General features: G+C 43.1%; 1 protein-coding gene across 2 annotated transcripts; it reads left to right on the forward strand.

The window, feature by feature from the left end:
• Window positions 1-2,146: 2,146 nt before the first annotated feature.
• On the forward strand, window positions 2,147-14,145 carry def8 (differentially expressed in FDCP 8 homolog). 2 transcript variants are annotated; one of them, XM_086107058.1, is made up of 13 exons: window positions 2,151-2,269; window positions 2,724-2,874; window positions 3,338-3,460; window positions 4,571-4,665; window positions 5,300-5,449; window positions 6,953-7,094; window positions 7,206-7,370; window positions 10,032-10,159; window positions 10,548-10,661; window positions 10,919-10,999; window positions 11,762-11,902; window positions 12,167-12,276; window positions 13,267-14,145. In XM_086107058.1, the coding sequence occupies exons 3-13, from the start codon at window positions 3,352-3,354 to the stop codon at window positions 13,352-13,354; spliced, it is 1,323 nt and encodes a 440-aa protein (XP_085963184.1). In that variant the 5' UTR covers window positions 2,151-2,269; window positions 2,724-2,874; window positions 3,338-3,351; the 3' UTR covers window positions 13,355-14,145. The 2 variants fall into 2 exon arrangements, with proteins under 2 accessions (XP_085963183.1, XP_085963184.1); XM_086107057.1 differs by lacking the exon at window positions 2,724-2,874 and having other exon boundaries at window positions 2,147-2,269.
• Window positions 14,146-18,797: the final 4,652 nt, after the last annotated feature.

Below are 18,797 nucleotides of genomic sequence, written 5' to 3' on the forward strand. Positions count from 1 at the left end.
CACTCTCTGACAATGTTCAAACACATTTCTTGCGCACATTTCTAGTACATTCAATTTAATTGTTTATTGTATGCAACCTGCTGCTTGTTTGTGTGCTCTGTCTTTGCAGGCCATGTGCGCTTTGTGTCCCGACTCTTGAACAGGATTGAAAACCCACACCCATCAACAGGAGCACAATTCATTAGTTATGAAACAGTAGTTGAACTAAAACATTCAACCATGTAGTAATATCTCTCCTTCCATCAGATAGTGACACCAGTAATGTATAACACAAGTGTGGCGAAGTGAAATGATTTCAACTAAACCCATGATCAACTGGTGTTGCTGTGCTGGTAGTAAATAGCTGCATTGAAAGGAAGGGAATTTCCAGTGGAGGTCAGAGGGTATTTTTTTTTCTGAGAAAAAAAAGGATTAGTTGAAGTTTTGCTCAAATAACAATACGTCTTTAGCATTTGATTTTATTCATTCAAAATGATAGCAAAATGCGCAAATAATAATTTTACTGTAATTGATATAGCAATGGCTTGAAGCACTTACGGTGACAATTTGGAGCACATGGGTTGATGACCCAAATGCATGAAAGGATGTACTCAAAAATAAAATTTGCAAAAGAAAAAAAACAAGGAAGGTACAGTACTTGGACTATCAAAAACACAAAATTCCGCAGGTCGCAGGGTGTGCTGGAGCCTCTCCCAGCTGTCTTCGGGCAGTAGGCCGGGTACACCCTGAACAGGTTATCAGCCAATCACAGGGCACACTTAGATGAACAACCATTCACGCTCACAGTCACACTTAGGGCCAATTTAGAGTGTTCCATTAACCTGCCCTGCATGTTTTTGGAATGTGGGAGGACACTGTAGTACCTGGAGAAAACCCACGCAGGCACAGGGAGAACATGCAATCTACACAGGAAGGCTGAGCCCGGAATCAAACCCACGACTTCTGCACTGTGAGGCGGACGTGCTATCCAGTCATCCACTGTGCCACCACATCAAGTAGTATTTAGTCCAATAAAATCTAAATGTTTGTAAGGGTAAGTAGAGGTCTGTTGCTTCCAACACAGTTGATGATTTTTGTAATAATATACTCCCTACAGCTCACAAACAAGTGCCAATAAATCGAATACTCATCAGTCAAATAGATTTTCAAAAGGAAATTCAGTGGGGCATGTATTTCCTGTTGTTGATGAAATTATATGTAAATGATTGGTGTACATGTACGCGTTATTGTTTGTCTCAGTGTGTCACCCCTGCAACTAATTAGTGATCCATCCACTACAATACATCAGTTGGGAGCTCCGCACTGATCAGTGTAGATAATGGATGGATAGATAACACACTGTATTCTAAATGGCTAGTACAGCTCAGCCTAAAGGAGTAAACATGTTTTGCGGGTGAGCAATAATGCCTTATTCATTTAGTTGCACAAAAGAGATCTGTTCAGAGCAAAGAAAATTATTCACACTAAAATATCCAAACAATAAACTCACTCAAGGTTTGTAGATTAGGGCTTTCTGTTACAAACAACAAAATTAGTTATTTGTTTGATGGAAAATGTATTGATGGAAACAAATAACGTATCAAACAAAATCTTATTTTAATGCAAGAGGATTTCTCCCCCCCAAAATAAAACAACAATAAACATATACTGTAGTGTATTGGGATCTGTATAAAAAGCGGGATAACGGTCAGAGAAGATTTGTCTATTCTTTAGGTAATGATCTGACTGCAGTGGAAGAGCAAACATTTTTAGCCACTTTATCCATTTACTCTGTTTTCCACAGAAATTAAATTTGTGGTAATGCCCATCAGAACTGCTTCCGATTACTTCCCGTTAAAAAAAATGTCCCAAATATAACTAAAACGAGTGGGCCATCTACTTTGTGTTGAGCTAGTGCTGTGGAAGGCACGAGTGATCGGAACAATTTACTTTCAAAATAAAACAAGGGTTCCATTTAGCTGCAAGCATGGAAAATAGAGAGACATTCTGTCTGTTGTTGATTAAAATTTAATAAGTAAATGTTGTTTAAAATTCAACTGTGTTCCACTGTACTCATAATATCATATAATAGTATTACATGTTTTTTAAATTAGTTTGAAAACAGTAGCCGGAAAGGAATCTTTTCGTTACGTTTTGAATAGTCAAGTTTCACCAATTTCATCGTTGTATTGTTAATGTTAATGGCAGAGGGAAACGAGGCACGAGAAGAGCTACTTAATAACCACCACACGCGTCGAACATTAAGCACAAGGTGTCGACTCCATGACAAGTAAGATGAGAACTATCTCAACTGTTATGCTAGATGATTCCGTCCCGTTTCGGTGGCTAACAATTTGGCATCAAAACATTACTGTTAGCTATGTAGCTTTAGCTTGTTGACATGCAATGAATGTTGATGGGCCATTTCTGAGGATGTGATGATCTCGTTCATTCGCTCAAATGGAAATTAAGTGAGTCGAACCCGCTTTTCAAACGGGTACAATAACAACATTTGATGACGAATGTTTTGGTTGATGATTTACTGCATCCAGTCTTAGTCCTGAAGGTTGCTTGATAATTGCATTCACTGTCTTGTTTTTATTAGAGGAGCTCCACTGTAAGAGTTGTGTCAAAATATCTGGTTTAACAAGATAATGCACGATTTTGATTGATGCTCTCAGAGAGGAATTAATTAAATGTTTATTGTGATCGTAATTTGTAATGATGTATGCATTGCATCATAGTGGGAGCTGATTCCAATATTTACACACGTTGCAAAAGGAGGTAAAAGGACCATTACTTGCAATGATGCAACACTCCCACTTCAGCACATTCCAAAGGTACTCAATTGGATTTGGATCTAGTGACAGTCTGGAACAGAAAACCACAGATGATGTGAGTTTATGAGCCGACACAATTGAACATGAGCATAATGAATGCATCTCTGTACTTGAACATGATTGTGAAGTGATACTTTGTGGGTTTGCCATACATTACGCATACCACAGTCAATAGAAGAAGAGACTATGACATCATTTTTACACTCATTGGTTACACCCAAGTAGTGCACTCCATTGTAGGGGAGTTGCTTCAAGACATGATTAATTACCAATCACCTACGCAGAATTGACTCAATCATACTGATAAACCTGATGAAGTGGCCATTGAGGAGAAGCACATCATCTTTATTTCCCATCCAAATTTATCTGGACCTCTGAGGCTTTGTTGGGATCAAAATGCCTCCTGAGATTATTTACAAAAGTTCTTTCTGCCTCCTCACTTTACTAATGCACAACAGAAGAGACATTGGGCATGCAATATGACACCGTAATATCCATTGTGTTCTGTTCTGTCTTAGATGTAGCTGATGAAATGGAATATGATGAGAGACTGGCACAATTCCGCCAAACCCGCCTCAATCCCTTCGATCGCGGGGAGGAAGAGGATGGTCCCCAAAGGGGCAGGATGCCTCCACGGCAGGGTAATATTTATCGCGTTATGCTCTTTGCATGTGTGAATTATGACTTCAGACAGACTTTTGTCGTAAAAAGTGCATGTTTCACATCACTAATTCTGGTGTTTCACGGATCTGGATTTCACATTACCGTATTTTCACGACCATACGGCGCACCATATTAAAAAGTGTTTTAAAATGTATAATTACAAGGGTGTTTGAGTCGACTGGAGTTGACACTGAGCAGAAAATGGCAAAAATTGTTCTGGCTTGACTGTTTTATATTTCCTAGTAGGTTTACAAAAACTTATGAAGAAATAAAAGATCTGTACCATTTACAACATCTAAAGCGAACGTTGAATGAAGAAAGTGGAAATGTTGCGTAAGAAGCTGGTAATTTCACCAAGAACCAGGAAATTGTAATAACCTTTTAAATTCATTAGTTAAAGTTTCGCTCGTGCTTTTGATTTAGCCCAGAGGCACAAATGTGGAAATAATTTTTGCAGTATGATTTGATTTTGGAATAGAGCTTGAGGAAAAAAAAATATATATATATTGTTGAATTTATGTTAAGTAATCATGGGAATGTCTTTGAAAGCCCATCATTTGTCTGGAATGTAAATCTTCTACTGGACCCTCTGGACTTGAGTTCTTGCAAAACGGAAGGGGAAGTTCACATACGGGAAACAGATGAAAGTGCTGACATGATTTCATGCAGCTGGCGATTTGACCACAGGAGAGAAAACGGCCACAGTCTTTATTCTGTTGTTTTGCAAGGAAATCGATGCACTTGTTAATTATTATAGTCCAGAATGTTTTAGCTTTGGGGGGAAAAAAAATCATGTTGGTGGGCGTTTATAAATTATTTGATTATCATTTTCTGAAGAAAAAGGTTGACAATGTAAGCGGTTACATAACAGCTTGTAACCAAGTGGTGGTCTGAAAGGTGCAAAGAGATGAAAGATCAAAGTTCGGTCAATATGACGAGCTGGAGGTTTTAATGACTCGGTGGTAGATTTGGTCAGAGTCACGCATTCTTCTGCTCCTTTGTGAACGAGGTGAGTGAGTGCATGAGCATTTGCTTCGGTGACAAGTCATGCCTGTGAAAGTAGCATTTTGTTTGGGCTCCTTTTGCAGAAGCCAGACAAGAGCTGTTTTCTGGCACCAGAATCCAAAGTTCAGACGGAACAATGGATCTCGGTCTAGCTGAAGACCACTTCTCAAGACCTGTGGTAAGTAAGCAGTGCTCTTAGTAATCAAGATTAAATTCTATTTCTCAGATTTTGACCCTTGGTCGCCGCAAAGTTACCCGATTGCTGACCTAAATGAGCTCGATGGGGCTGTAAGTTTCATGGTTGTTAGCAGTACTTGCCATGTTTCCTCCTCGCCTCCGATCCATTCGCCTCACATAGTCCAACTAGTATTACTACTCAATTTTGCTCACTCCAGTCACATGATCGTCACTAGAGAAAGTAGTCACGTGACATGGAGTAGGAGGGGGCCTGCTGTAGGAATGGATCTTCAATTAAGTTTATGCTTTTTTTTTTTAAAGTTCTAGGAGTTGCAAGGGATGGGTCGCGTTTTCACAGGTGACACAAGTTTTGATTCACGTATTGTTTCAGGCTTATTATTGATACAACTTCCTGTACTCATTACGTTATGAATTTTAATTACCGTAGCTACTTTTATTCTTGTTGACTTTGTTTTTAAATGTTGTGAAGTCTTTTTTTCGTCAATGATTTCAATTGTACTTTTACGTGAAGGACATTGAGCTACCTTGTGTTGAAAGTGCAGTGTATAAATAAAGCTGCCTTACCTTTCCTTCGGTACAATGTATCCAATTTTCACTCTTTTCTTTGCCTGCAGGGGTCCTTTGTAGCCTCCGACATTGAGCAACTGAAAGTGGCCATTGAGGAGTGTAAGAAGCTGATCTTGGAGCTGCCGGAGCACTCAGAAAGACAAAAGGACACGGTGGTGAAACTGATTCATCTTCGGCTCAAACTCCAGGAATTGAAGGTCGGTTCTTTGAATGTCAAACTTCTCGATAATGCAAGTTGTATAAACTGGTGTACAGTATGTGCTTCATGTTAAAGGAAGGCTTCATTCATGTTACACGTGTCTTGAATGGTAGCAGTTATATTCATATAATAGCTGAAAAATACATCACAATAAACATTTCAGCACAAGAGGAGTCGTTCACAGCTTGAGAAGGGACACGCCACAGAAGTGACATTCAAAACCAACGCCATATTTTTAACGAGCAAGAGGTGGAAGATGACCTTAATTGCCGAGGGAGGATCTGTGCGTCCTCTAAAACCTCCGCCATTCCCCAGCGCAGACGGCGGCCTCTGGGTCGTTATGTCCATAATGTGAGCGGAGTCCGTGCTTGTAAATTAACAACTGAGATACCGAGTCAAAGCAGCACTCTCTTCATCATGCGCTTAAGTATAGGAGGACATACTGTATTCATTTTTGAGCTGATTATTGAGGCTCTTTATCTGATACAACGACAGTGTATTAAGGAGGGAAAAAAAGAATGTATCCTAATTGTCTGAATATATATATATATATATATATATATATATTATTTTTTTTTACACAAAACTATTCCAGATGACATTGTTTTATGTGGCTACTGGAGCAGTGGTTTAAACCAAGTAGAATATTTAAATCCTCTTTTTGGGTGGCATGTCAATTTTCAGGTGGCGTATTAGATGAGTTGTGTTAAACGTAACGATCCACATATGATTGGGAACACAGTATTAACACATCATTGCTTGCCAAATAAAGTTTACTTTTTTTTTATTGGGTTTTGTTGGTTTCTGCACAAAACATGTCATTACTCCAGAGTCGCACAAAACAACTTTAAATCCCTCCATCCCATGTTTAAAAAAAATAAAAAAATAACGAAGCAGGATAACTGACTGTGACAGAGCAAAAGAACCATTTAATCGGGCCACAAAGTCTGACTGTTTAAACTCTCCTGGCTTTGACACTTTGAGGACAATGCAAAGTGTTTTTTGTTTGTAAAGTCTGTGAAAACGAAGAAGAATCAAACGGTTTCACGGGAGTCAGATCAACCAGGGTTTCTGATATTTCATAACACACAAACACTGAAAACCACAGGTATGTGTGTTTTCTCCCCAGTTTAATTTGATTCCGTGTGTCGTCCTCACACATTCTCCCTATTTGAACTCAGCCGTGATGTACATAACGTACCGTATTTTCTGCACTGCGCTTTGGAGTATAAGGCGCACCTTCAATGAATGGACTATTTCAAAACTGTTTTCATTTAAATACGGCGCATGGAAGCTACAATATGGCTGCGGTTGTGCTATGCATCCACTAGATAGAGCTATGCTAAAGGAAATACAATACAACACAGCTTTATTTGTATCGAGCAAAGCCATGCAGAACTGGTCACAAACACGGACATGAAACGTATAAATAAAAATTGTGTGTGTGTGTGTGTTCAAATACCATATCAACTATCGTTTCTTGGCGATGTGCCTCCAACAGGATCCCGATGAGGACGAGCCAAATCTGAGAATGGTTCTAGAGCACCGTTTCTCCAAGGAAAAGAGCAAGAGTGTCAAACATACATGTGACAAATGTAGTACCATCATCTGGGGCCTCATCCAGACATGGTACACCTGCACAGGTGATGCACCCAATCCACTGCTCATTTGGTTGCACTTCCCCACATGTTTCATTTGGTCGCATCAGCTAAGTGCATGAATTGTTCTTTCATATCAGTCATTGTCTTCTTCAGGTTGCTATTACCGCTGCCATAGTAAGTGTATGAACCTGATCACTAAGCCCTGTGTGAGGTCGAAGGTCAGCCATCAGTCAGAGTACGAGCTCAGCATCTGTCCCGAGATCGGACTGGACCGCCAAGACTATCGTTGTGCAGAATGCCGTTCACCGATTTCACTGAGTGAGTACCAATGTGCAGTGAGCTTCTAGCGCAGTAAACAAGTCACATCTCGGATACAAAATTTATGTCAAGTTTCAACAATCAATTGATATTTTTCATATTTCTGGAATTTTTAGTCTTTGCCAAATCTATTCGGTGGCTCTCAAACGTTTTGCACCAAGTTCCACCTAGAAAATACCTAGCTCTCCAAGTACCACCATCATCACAGCGTTGAAATATAGTAACTCAGTGGGTGTAAATGTTCATCACCAAGGAAGGAGGTTTTATTCCTAACAAGTATATTTAATATTATTGTAAGCTACTATAACATTGTACACAGTCTGAACATGCAAAAAAAAACTTAATGGATATCATCAACATGTGTCACACATAAAAGTTAAATAAAAAGTGTATCTAAAGAAACGTTTAAAGACAAACAGTGCATAAACATTCAATGCAAATATATTGAACATAAAATTAAACATAAACAAACTGTACTTGTGCAGTGATTTGTTCATGTACCACTCGAGGAAGCCCGCATACCACTACTACTGAGAAATGTTGAATTAAAACAATCATCAACATCGAAAGAATAAATGTGTGTCAAGTATAACTAGAATGGTGACGTTACTCAACAAAAGTGTGAGCAATTAAGAGAATGACGGCATTTTGTCTGACCAGCAACATTGTAGCTATTACGATAAACAATAATGGCAGTTCACCGGTGGCCCTCCTGCTCATTCTTCTGTCCATTTCGACAACTCGTATAATGTATATACACTGATAGTGTACTCCATTTACTGGTTTAATCCAATTGTTTTTTTTTATCTGGTGGACTAAATTTTTTTTTTTGGGAGGGGCGTGGTTGGGGGGAGGGGCTGACAATAGAGGGTCTGGTGGATCGGTAAAATTTACTGACGGAAGCGATGATGAAAGCGCGTTTAAAATAACATGACAGACTGACGATTACCGTTTGGTGTGGCTCGAAAAAAATGACGGCCGGAAGATGATGGACGGCTGCCAATGTCGATGTTGGAAAGACAAACGACCGACAGGCAAAATTTTGGAAATTGCCCACCTGCATTGGCACCCGCTTCAAATTTGAAGCAAGGCTCGTATTTTGTGACACAAGCATAAGAAATTATCTGAATAAAATTACTTTCACTCGAAGAAAGGATCTGATTTGATTTTCTGGAAACAAAAACGCGAGCGTGAGTAGAAGGAATTATCCTTCTGCATAAGCAGATTCTCGTTTTATTTATTTTTGTCAGGTGCTTCTACACAACCCTACTCAACTGTCTTTTTTTTGGGGGGGGGAGTGATAGCTAAAATGTGGCCAAGGCAAAAGCCTCATCCTAACAAAGAAAAACATTACAACAAGTTAAACCTTTTGCAGTGATGCAAACTGTTTGCCACAAATTCAACAATGCCAGTCATCAAAGAAGCGTACACTAAAGTAAAGCTCAACGATGGTATTGGTTTCATTTTTTTTATATGACAAAAACTTATTTGAGCGAGATTTATACACATGAAAACCTATAATCTTCGGGCCGATATGATTTCTCATTTTAAATTTTATTTTAATGTGCCGTTTATGCACCACAACAACCCCCAAGTACACTGAAAAAAAATCCTTTGGTTTCACTGCATTTCCGTAATTCAGACATGTCAATCGGTTGTGCATGCTTCAAATGTAACATCTATATCTAACATATGTCATTTGAATATTGTTGAGGAGAAGACTGGAAAATGACATCAGGTGACCACATCTTAATGCAACCGAAAAGGAAGTACTCCCCCCCCACCCCCCGGTGTATGTTGGAGCGTCATTGTGGTGCACAAAGGAACTTCGTCGCAGATGCCTTCGTTTTATCTACAGAAAATCAATTGCCGTTTGGAACTGGTCACAAGTCCCTCCACCTTGATAAAAATCTTGGGTCATGCCGAAGAAAAAACACAGCCAAAGCCTGATCAGACCATAACAAATTACCACTTTTTATTTCTCAAAATAAAAACAAACACAACAAAGATTTGGTGATTGGCGAGTACTTTGAACACAAGTTACTTCATTGAAAACTTGAAAAGAAGAAATGGCATTTATATCAACATCATGACATGGAAGAAAACATCCCTGATCAAATCTGTTTGATACAGAATCACAATGGGAAATCATTCAGACATTTTTGTTTTACAAATTTGATGTGCAAAAAAACCCAAACTTGAATTCCACCAAGTAGTTCAAGGAGTATTATTTAAACTCTAATGTTCAGATGTGGGTGGTCCAGTGGTTAGCCCGTCGACCTCACAGTGCAGAGGGTTCAATTCCAGCTCCTGCCTCCCTGTGTGGCGTTTGCATGTTCTCCCCGGGCCTGCGTGGGTTTTCTCCGGGTACTCCGGCTTCCTCCCACATTCCAAAAACATGCATGGCACACTGATTGAACACTCAAAATTGTCCTTAGGTGTGAGTGTGAGCGCGGATGGTTTTGTTCATCTCTGTGTGCCCTGCGATTGGCTGGCAACCAGTTCAGGGTGTCCCCTGCCTACTGCCCGAAGACAGATGGGATAGGCTCCAGCACACCCTGCGACCCTTGTGAGGATCAAGCGGATCAGAAAATGGATGGACGGATGGATGTTCAGATGTTTCAAGATGCATATTTGTTTAATACATTGTTAATCTGATAGGGGGTGTACCAAGTGAAGCCAGACAATGTGACTACACTGGCCAGTATTTCTGCAGTGCATGTCACTGGAATGACACGGCCATCATCCCGGCACGAGTCATCCACAACTGGGAGTTTGAACCACGCAAGGTACCCCAACATATTTTTTTTGCACTCCGTATCTGTTCTACAAAAGCGAGGTGAGAGTTTAATGTCAGGTCAGCACTTAAGATAAAGCAACAAAACAGACGTAATGAAGGAATCATCTAGAGTTGATTAAAAATTGAGAGTCGCCAACAGTGCGACAGCCAGTTTTGACTTGGGATTTATAATTTTAAATGAATTACACAGCCTCATGGTATGCATTTGCCAATTTGGAGAAGTGCATCTAGGGTCAGCAGAAAGATAAGAGACAAAGAGTCGCATGATGTGAGTTGGCTGTCTCTAAAAAGTGACACTGTGTGTGTGTGGGTGGGGTGAGGGTTGCAATGTGCAATGGTTTTCATATTCATCATTCATGAATCTGTTCTTCATGCAGGTTTGTCGATCCTCACTGCGCTACCTGGCCTTGATGTTGTCACGGCCCGTGCTGAAGCTGAAAGAAATCAACCCGCTGCTTTTTAACTTTGTCGAGGAACTAGTTGAGATCAGAGTGAGTTGGCAGTCAATAAATCTCAGTTAATGTGTATTGCCCCATTACAAGACAGTAATTTATGATGACGCTCAGTTTGTTGACGTTTTTAATGGTTTATAAAAATGTTCATCTCATCAATTCATACCAGACGCTCCAATGAACGTGTTGACCCAATTGTACCTCTCCTGGCCCATGAATTTTTTTTGGAAGGCCTGTGACTTTGAGAGACGTTTTGTCTCTTCGGTTGAGAACTTATTTTGTGTTTCCATTAACAGAAACTGCGTCAAGATATTCTACTGATGAAACCTTATTTTATTACCTGCAAGGAGGCCATGGAGGCGCGACTTCTACTCCAGGTCAGCATGTCCAATTTTACTTGGACCTCTATAATTCAGTTCCAGTGTCACCTCTTAGTGGCACATCCTATACAGCAGCACCATCTAGTGGAGAAACGATCTTAATCAAACGTGGGTCTCCTTCAAACCAAAGGGTCCTCACTTCCTAGTGCAGTGGTTCTTAAAGAGGTACCGAACCCAACAAGTTCAATTGCACGTTCACAGAACCCTTCATTAGTGAAAGATAGAAATGTGATTTTTTTTAAAACAAATTCAAGACATTAAAAACAGAAAAAAGTAAATAAAATTACATGGCCTAAGTATAGTTTTTTAAATTGTATGATGAATGATCACAACAGTCACACGTTGACTATGGAGCGAACAAAATTTCCCACAGCCCTGATTGGACAAGCAATGTAATGTGATCATTTGCAGCCAGTGATGGCCAAGCGCGCGTGTCATAACTAATTGACATGTTGAATCGGGTGTGTCTTAACCTCCATTGGCAGAGGCTCCGTCAAACGCCTGAGACCATTTCACCGAACCCCTGGGGTTCGATCAAACCCCGGGTTAAGAACTGTCCTAGTGTCTAAATATATAGACATAGAAAATATTCTTCTTCTGTTTTTATGTTGAACACAACATCCTAACTTAATTGGATTTGGGTTTCTACAAATCTGAAAAATCTATATCTAGCTAGCTAGCTAGCTATCTGTCTATCCTTTTATCACTCTATAGCTATCTATCTATCTTCCTATGATTGGTTTTGTCTTTTGGTTCTAGCTTCAAGACCGCCAGCACTTTGTGGAAAACGATAACATGTACTCACTCCAGGATTTGGTTGACATCTCCAGTGGGCGACTCAGCTGCTCCCTTACAGAAGTCCACACTACCTTCGCAAAACACATCAAACTGGACTGCGATGTGAGAGCTCACAAAATACAATAACACCTGTCTCATCTTTTATCGAACAATAATATTCGATACACCTGGAGAATCTAAGGAGGTCCGATACAAGGGCTGTATCAAAAAAATTGCCTTTGTAAAGTCAATAATGCTCAGTTTCGAGTGACACTGTTGGAGCACTTGTTTTACTGAAATACAGTATTGTGCTGGTGGTGAGTGTATATGCACGTGGAAAGCAGTCCAGAAGTATGCGGTAACATTTTCTTTTTGTGAACTTTGCAGCGTTGCCAGGCCAAAGGCTTTGTATGCGAGCTGTGTAAGGAGGGAGACATCCTCTTTCCTTTTGACAGTCACACCTCCGTTTGCCATGACTGCTCAGCCGTCTTCCACAGGTTTGTCATCAATGGTCAGACCATTTTGAACAAATGCTTCTTCTGCAATTGTATTGAGGGAATTCTTTACCTGCTACTAATAAGTAAGAGCCATATTCTCCTGTCAACTTAAATCTGTCACTGATGCGCCCTCGTGCCTGCTAAACAATGTGGGTGTTGGGCGTCTGGAAGGTTCCGGACTGAATCGGATTGAATCGGACCCTACAAACGAAGACTTGGGAAAGTTGATCCAACAAAAAAATATTTATTTACAAAAAATAGTCGCAAGGCTGAAGTACAAATAATGGCGCTGAACAACATGCCAGGAATCATGCGAAGAAAACAAAAACTCTTGATGGTGGCGCGGGCACCCGCAGCGGCTCCTCTCTCTCCTGTGGTTGAGAGGAATGAAATTTCAGCTGTGCTGTGTGTTGCACATGTAGCACATTTGACAATAACGTTGACTTGAACTTGAACTTGAAAGAGCGCTTGCACAAGGCAAGGAAAAATCACCAACGAAAATAGCTTGTCACAAAAGTACAAGAAAGACCAAACCGCATGAAGATCAAACTGTGGATACACTTAAACACACCAACATCTACCTACTTGAATAACGAAGAACAAAAGCAAAGACAAGAGCCAAAACAATTGAGAAAACAAAAACCAAGGCAAGAGCCAAAAACGGAACGAGTAAAAAGAGCAAATAGACAAATTAAATTATCCGACAGCTTGACGTGGTTCCATGAGGTCCTTAAACAGTCCCAATAATTGTGATGCATCCCACCTCTCCCCCAAAGTCATCTGGGATCGGCTCCAGCACACCTGTGACCTTTGTGAGGTTAAGTGGTACACAGAATGGATGGATGGGCGGATTGATTTATGTAACATAAATTTATATTCTTAAATTGCCTGTTTGAACCAGGCCGGGCTGAAATAATTGTCTCCTCGTTATATTTGTCTAACACCACCATCAATATGTTCAATTGATCACCGGTGATTTTCTCTCTTTAGAGATTGTTACTATGACAACTCAACAACGTGCCCACGGTGTGCCCGAATGAGTGAGCGGAAGCAGGATGAAGACACAAAAGATGCATGAAGGAATTTGCGATAACACTTCTGTGGATACCGTTGTCAACAAAGAGGAAACCCAGTAGGGTAGCTATTCCTGCGTTGCTGTCATGATCATCTTGCACTTTGCACGCAGGTGTTCAAAGCCTCAATCTTATGTCACATAACAAGTCCTGCAAATGACAAACGGAAATGTAAAGATGAAGATGCTACAGATCCAGTGCTGGTCCAGCTGTTTAACATGAAGCAAAATGGATGCATTTTTGACATTCAAAGTTACAGGGTTGTTTATCCGTCATTCCCCAGTGTATAACTTGAATTGTAATGCATATACAGTATATATACAGTATATAGTATGGTATAAATGTGCGTGTTTATGTAAAGATAGTGTTGACTTTCATTCCAAATGATGAATTAATTCCAGAGAAATGTACCCGAGTGCATCAAACCCAGTATATGTGAAAACTTGTGCACATTTTGTGCCTATGAGATTGTCAGGTTACAAGGAGCTCTTAACCAAACATCATAATACAGTTGGCAATGTGTTAATGTTTTTTTTTAATCATAATATACCGACAGCACATTTTGTCCAAAGGATGTCAGAATACACCTTTGACAATGTGTAAATGTTGATTTTAATATTTGTTTTAAAATAATGACTCTTTGCTGTGTTATTTTTCAGCATGATGCACTGTTTATTGTTTTCCCTCAAACCAATGGACATCAGTGGTGTCAGTGAAACCTATTCTGTTGTAATAAATAAAATAAAAATTTAAAAAACAAGTATTGCATGAATAAAAGACTATAACCATTTGTTCAGTCATCGCCTCCTCCATCATTCTAGAGGCCTTAGGCTAAAGAGGGCGCCTCTAATGGAAAGAAAGCAAGAGGAAAACTGCAATTTATACTTAATTTGAGTTGTATAATGCATTGAATTCAAGCAATGAAGTTATCTTAATTGTTCCCAGAAAGTTAAAAAAAAGTTATCTATTGATGCCAGCATTGCGATAATTGCTTTTTGTGTACCAAGACAGGCCCAGTTTTTTCAAAGTAAATTTGGTAGTGAACTGAGGTGAGGTAATTTATTTCCGTATACAGTAAATACCCACTTTTTTTGTTGCAAAAGATAGAGACCAAAGCTCGCCCCGAATAGCAAAAATCGACAAGAAAATTACACCTACCTAAAATGTTTTTTTTCTATAGATGCCATACAATGGTGACAGCACTCTGCTTCTTTCATCCTTTATGCGGGCGAAACAAATACAAATACAAAAACCGGACTGCTTTCCTGGAAATCGGCGCTTGGAATGTACGAACCTTGATGGACAATGCAAGAGCAAAGAGACCGGAGCGCAGGACTGCCCTCATCGCCCTTGAGATTCAGAAGCTCGGCCTGGACATTGTGGCCCTCTCCGAGACCCGTCTCCCTGGTGCCGGGCAGATCGAGGAGCCTTGGCACGGGTACACCTTCTTCTGGAGCGGACGAGCTGTGGAGGAGAGAAGAATTCACGGTGTAGGGTTCTGCGTTAAGTCACGTCTGGTTAGGGATCACAACATCATCCCCGTAAGAACTTCTGAGAGACTCATGTCCATCACCCTACCTCTGTGTCAATCCCAATCCCTTGTCATCATCAGCGCCTACGCACCTACGCTGGACGCCTCGGAGGAGGCGAAGGAGTCCTTCTATGCCGCGCTGCGTGGCCTGATCCTCCGCGTCAACCCCCGGGATAAGCTCTTGGTTCTGGGGGATTTCAATGCGCGGGTGGGCCGGGACCATCAGCTTTGGGGAGGGACTCTGGGGAAGGAAGGCGTTGGCAACTGCAACGAAAATGGAGAACTACTCCTTGGTCTCTGCGCAGAGACGGAGATGGTAATAACCAACACACTGTTTCGGATGGCCAACAAGCACAAGACCACCTGGCAACATCCAAGATCCGGCCACTGGCACCTGATCGATTACGTCCTTACCCGAATCTGCGACCGATCCGACGTCATGGTCACGAGGGCCATCCGCTCCATGGATGACGGATGGTCCGATCACAGGCTGGTAGCCTCAAGACTTAGGCTGAAGATCGCGCCTGCCAAAAGAAGGAAGAAGATCCCCTAGAGGATACGTTTCAATGTTGGGCTGCTGAGGAATCCCCAAGTCCTCGAACAGTACCAGATGTCCCTCGCGGACAAACTGGACACTCAACCTCGGACCCTTCCTGCCACTGTCCACTCAGACTGGGAGCACTTGAAAACTGCGCTCACCAAATCCGCGGAAGAGGTCCTCGGTGTCCAGAAGAGGAGAAATCCCGACTGGTTTGCCGAAAACCTGGAAGAAATTGAGCCACTGATTTCAAGAAAGAGAGAGGCTCGCATTGCATGGCAGAACTGCGTTTCCTCCAAGAGACTTGAAGAAGCCTACCGGGCGGCCAAGAGTGAAGCACAGAGAGAGATCCGGAGGATGGTGGGTCAACTTTGCCCACCAAATGCAGAGTTTCGCTGACCGTCACGATACCAGATCCTTCTTCGAAGCAACAAGGAAGATCATCGGTCCGGCTCACAGTCCTCCAATGGCTGTGAAGGCAAAGGACGGCACCATCCTGCAGGAAAAGGAGGATACTCACCAGCGATGGAAGGAGCATTTCATGGAGCTCCTGAACCGTTCGACATGCGCAATAGACGGCTTCCTCGATCCTGTCCCCCAGGTCCCCGTGCAACACTGGATGACGGAGCTGCCGACTCTCCGGGAGATCTCCGGAGCCCTGAGGAGGATGAAGAAGAACAACGCTGCTGGAGTCGACGACATCCCCGTAGAACTTTTACAAGCTGGGGGTGCACATCTCCTCACCCGCCTCCACACCTTCATCCTTCAATGTTGGGTCGAGGAGACGGTGCCTGGGGAACTGAAGGACTCCGTCATCGTCACGATATTCAAGAAGGGCGACAAACTCGACTGTGGAAACTATCGTGGAATTTCGCTGCTGTCAACTGCTGGAAAACTCATCTGTCGTATACTGGCCGACCGACTCACCTGTCTCGCTGAGCGGGTTCTTCCGGAGTCCCAGGCGGGCTTCCGTCCAGGAAGGGGAACCGCGGACATGGTGTTCTGCGCCAGACAGCTCCTGGAGAAGTGCCGGGAGCAGCGGAGGGAGTTCCACGCCATCTTTTATGATCTGGCCAAAGCGTTTGATTCTGTGCCCCGAGCAGCACTCTGGAAAGTGCTGGAACGTCAAGGCTGCCCCCCCAAATTCATATCCCTCATCCGGATGTTTCACGACGGCATGAAGGGTTGCGTCCTGACTCAGGGCGAAATGACTCCCCCATTCCCGGTTCGGACCGGAGTCAAACAGGGCTGCACGGTGGCGCCGACGTTGTTCTGCCTCTACATCGCCGCGCTCATCCACCACGTCACCCCTGTCCAGGAGCACGGAATCACTCTACGCTACCAAACTGAAGGGTCGCTCTTCAACCTCAGCCGTTTGAGGAGCAGGCGGGGGACCATGGTCACGACCGTCAGCGAACTCCAGTACGCTGATGACAATGCTGCGGTCTCCAACTCCTCCGGGGGCCTCCAGCTCATCGCGGACGGCTTCGCCGCGGCGTACAGGACCTTTGGCCTCTCCGTCAACACCAAAAAGACAAACACCCTCCACCTGAACCATCGTCCACCCCAAATCACCATAGACGACGAACCCATCGAGCAGGTCTCGGCGTTCCCTTACCTGGGCAGCATTATCCAGGAGGACGCCGGCCTCACGGAGGACCTCACTTACCGTATCCAGGCAGCCCACACAGCCTTTGGACGCCTCGGTCGTCGGGTCTTCAGGAATCATGCCATTTCCACCAACACGAAGATCATGGTGTATAAGTCTGTCGTCCTCCCGACCCTTCTCTATGGCGCCGAATGTTGGACCCTCTATCGGAGCAGCATCAAGAGGCTCGAGAGGTTCCACCAAGGACGACTCCGATCTCTCCTCAACGTTTCCTGGGAGGAGAGAGTGACTAATAATGAGATCCTCACCCGGGCTGGTCTCACGAGTATTGAGGCCATGATCACCCTGGCCCAACTGCGGTGGGCCGGCCACGTGCAGCGGATGAGCGACGACCGTCTCCCGAAGCAGCTCCTCTACGCGGAGTTGCTGGAGGGCACCCGTCCCCGCGGTGGCCCGAAAAGACGATTCAAAGACCAGCTAAAGGGTCATCTTCAGCGGTGCCGGATTCCCCCGGCACAGTGGGCTGACCTGGCCGCGGATCGGGCGGCCTGGCGTGGGGCTGTGCGGGGCGGGGTCCAGGTCCTCGAGACTCGACGCGTCGCTGCGGAGGAGGACCGGCGAGCGCGGAGGAAGGAGAGGGCCCGGCAACCGCCCGGCCCCCTAACCCACTTCTGTCAATCCTGTGGGCGGGGCTTTCGGGGAAGACTGGGCCTCCACAGTCATCGGAGACACAAGCACCAGGAGCCGTCGCCTTGTCCTGGGGGCCGCATTCCTCGATAACGAGGGCCTTCACCGACCGACTCTGCTTCTGTGTAAATTAAACTTTTAACACTTAAACATCGTTCCTTGGCACCAAGATGCCACCAGATGGCAGATTGTGACAATTTTGTTTTAGGATGCAACAAGGACATTTAATTTAATCTAATGTTAAAATAAGTGCGTTGGCTCAGTCAAGGTCGTTAAACCCTTGCATATATAATGTGATGGTCTCTTAAGTGAAGACACTGATCATAGTAATGGTTTCTCGCAAATATCAACAGTGCTTTAGCAAGGCAGTAAAATAAATAACGATATGCAACAATTTATTTCAAAAATCCCTCCAAGTGTTGATTTCAAATGATCAACAACGTTCCACAGAAATCAAAATGTCACATCAGTGAGCTATTTTTAGAATAGTTCTGCAGGCTACTCCTTGGGAGCTACCTTGTGCCAGCAGCCACCATGTCGGTGACAACTGAGTTTAGAGTCTTTACTCAACAAAACGCGCATGTTTTGGAAATGTGTGAGGGAGATCTGGAGAAAACCAACACAAGCATGGTGAAAACATGAAAACGCCCAGTGACGGTGTCTGGTGTGCAATATGTGTACTGCTGCACTGGGCGGCAATGAACCTCCCCCGCCCCTCCAACTAAAAATAATTGTACATAAAAAGGTTTCTGTTGGCGTCATGTTATGTGAAGCATTTGCGTTCGCCTGAAGAATATGTGCCCCTCTGTGCAATCACCCTCTGTTGAAGACCTGCGAGATGGTGGGCGTGAGGTCATTTGGGGGGAATGATGGCATCGTTATTTATTGCAGACATCAGAGGGTCAAAACCACCAGCTGTGCATTTCTCAACTCGGCTTTATTTATATTGCGCTTTCACAGACGCTGCGGCATGGGTTTTACAGGAAAATAATGCCGAAAGAAAGGGAAAGGAGGTGAAACGAACAATGAATGCCAATAAGGTACGAGTGCTGTATGAACACAAGGGGCGCCAAAATTGGGCTT

Source organism: Hippocampus guttulatus, chromosome 3, assembly GCF_054856545.1.
Source record: "Hippocampus guttulatus isolate MCC_2025c chromosome 3, RoL_Hgut_1.0, whole genome shotgun sequence".
Taxonomy (NCBI): domain Eukaryota; kingdom Metazoa; phylum Chordata; class Actinopteri; order Syngnathiformes; family Syngnathidae; genus Hippocampus; species Hippocampus guttulatus.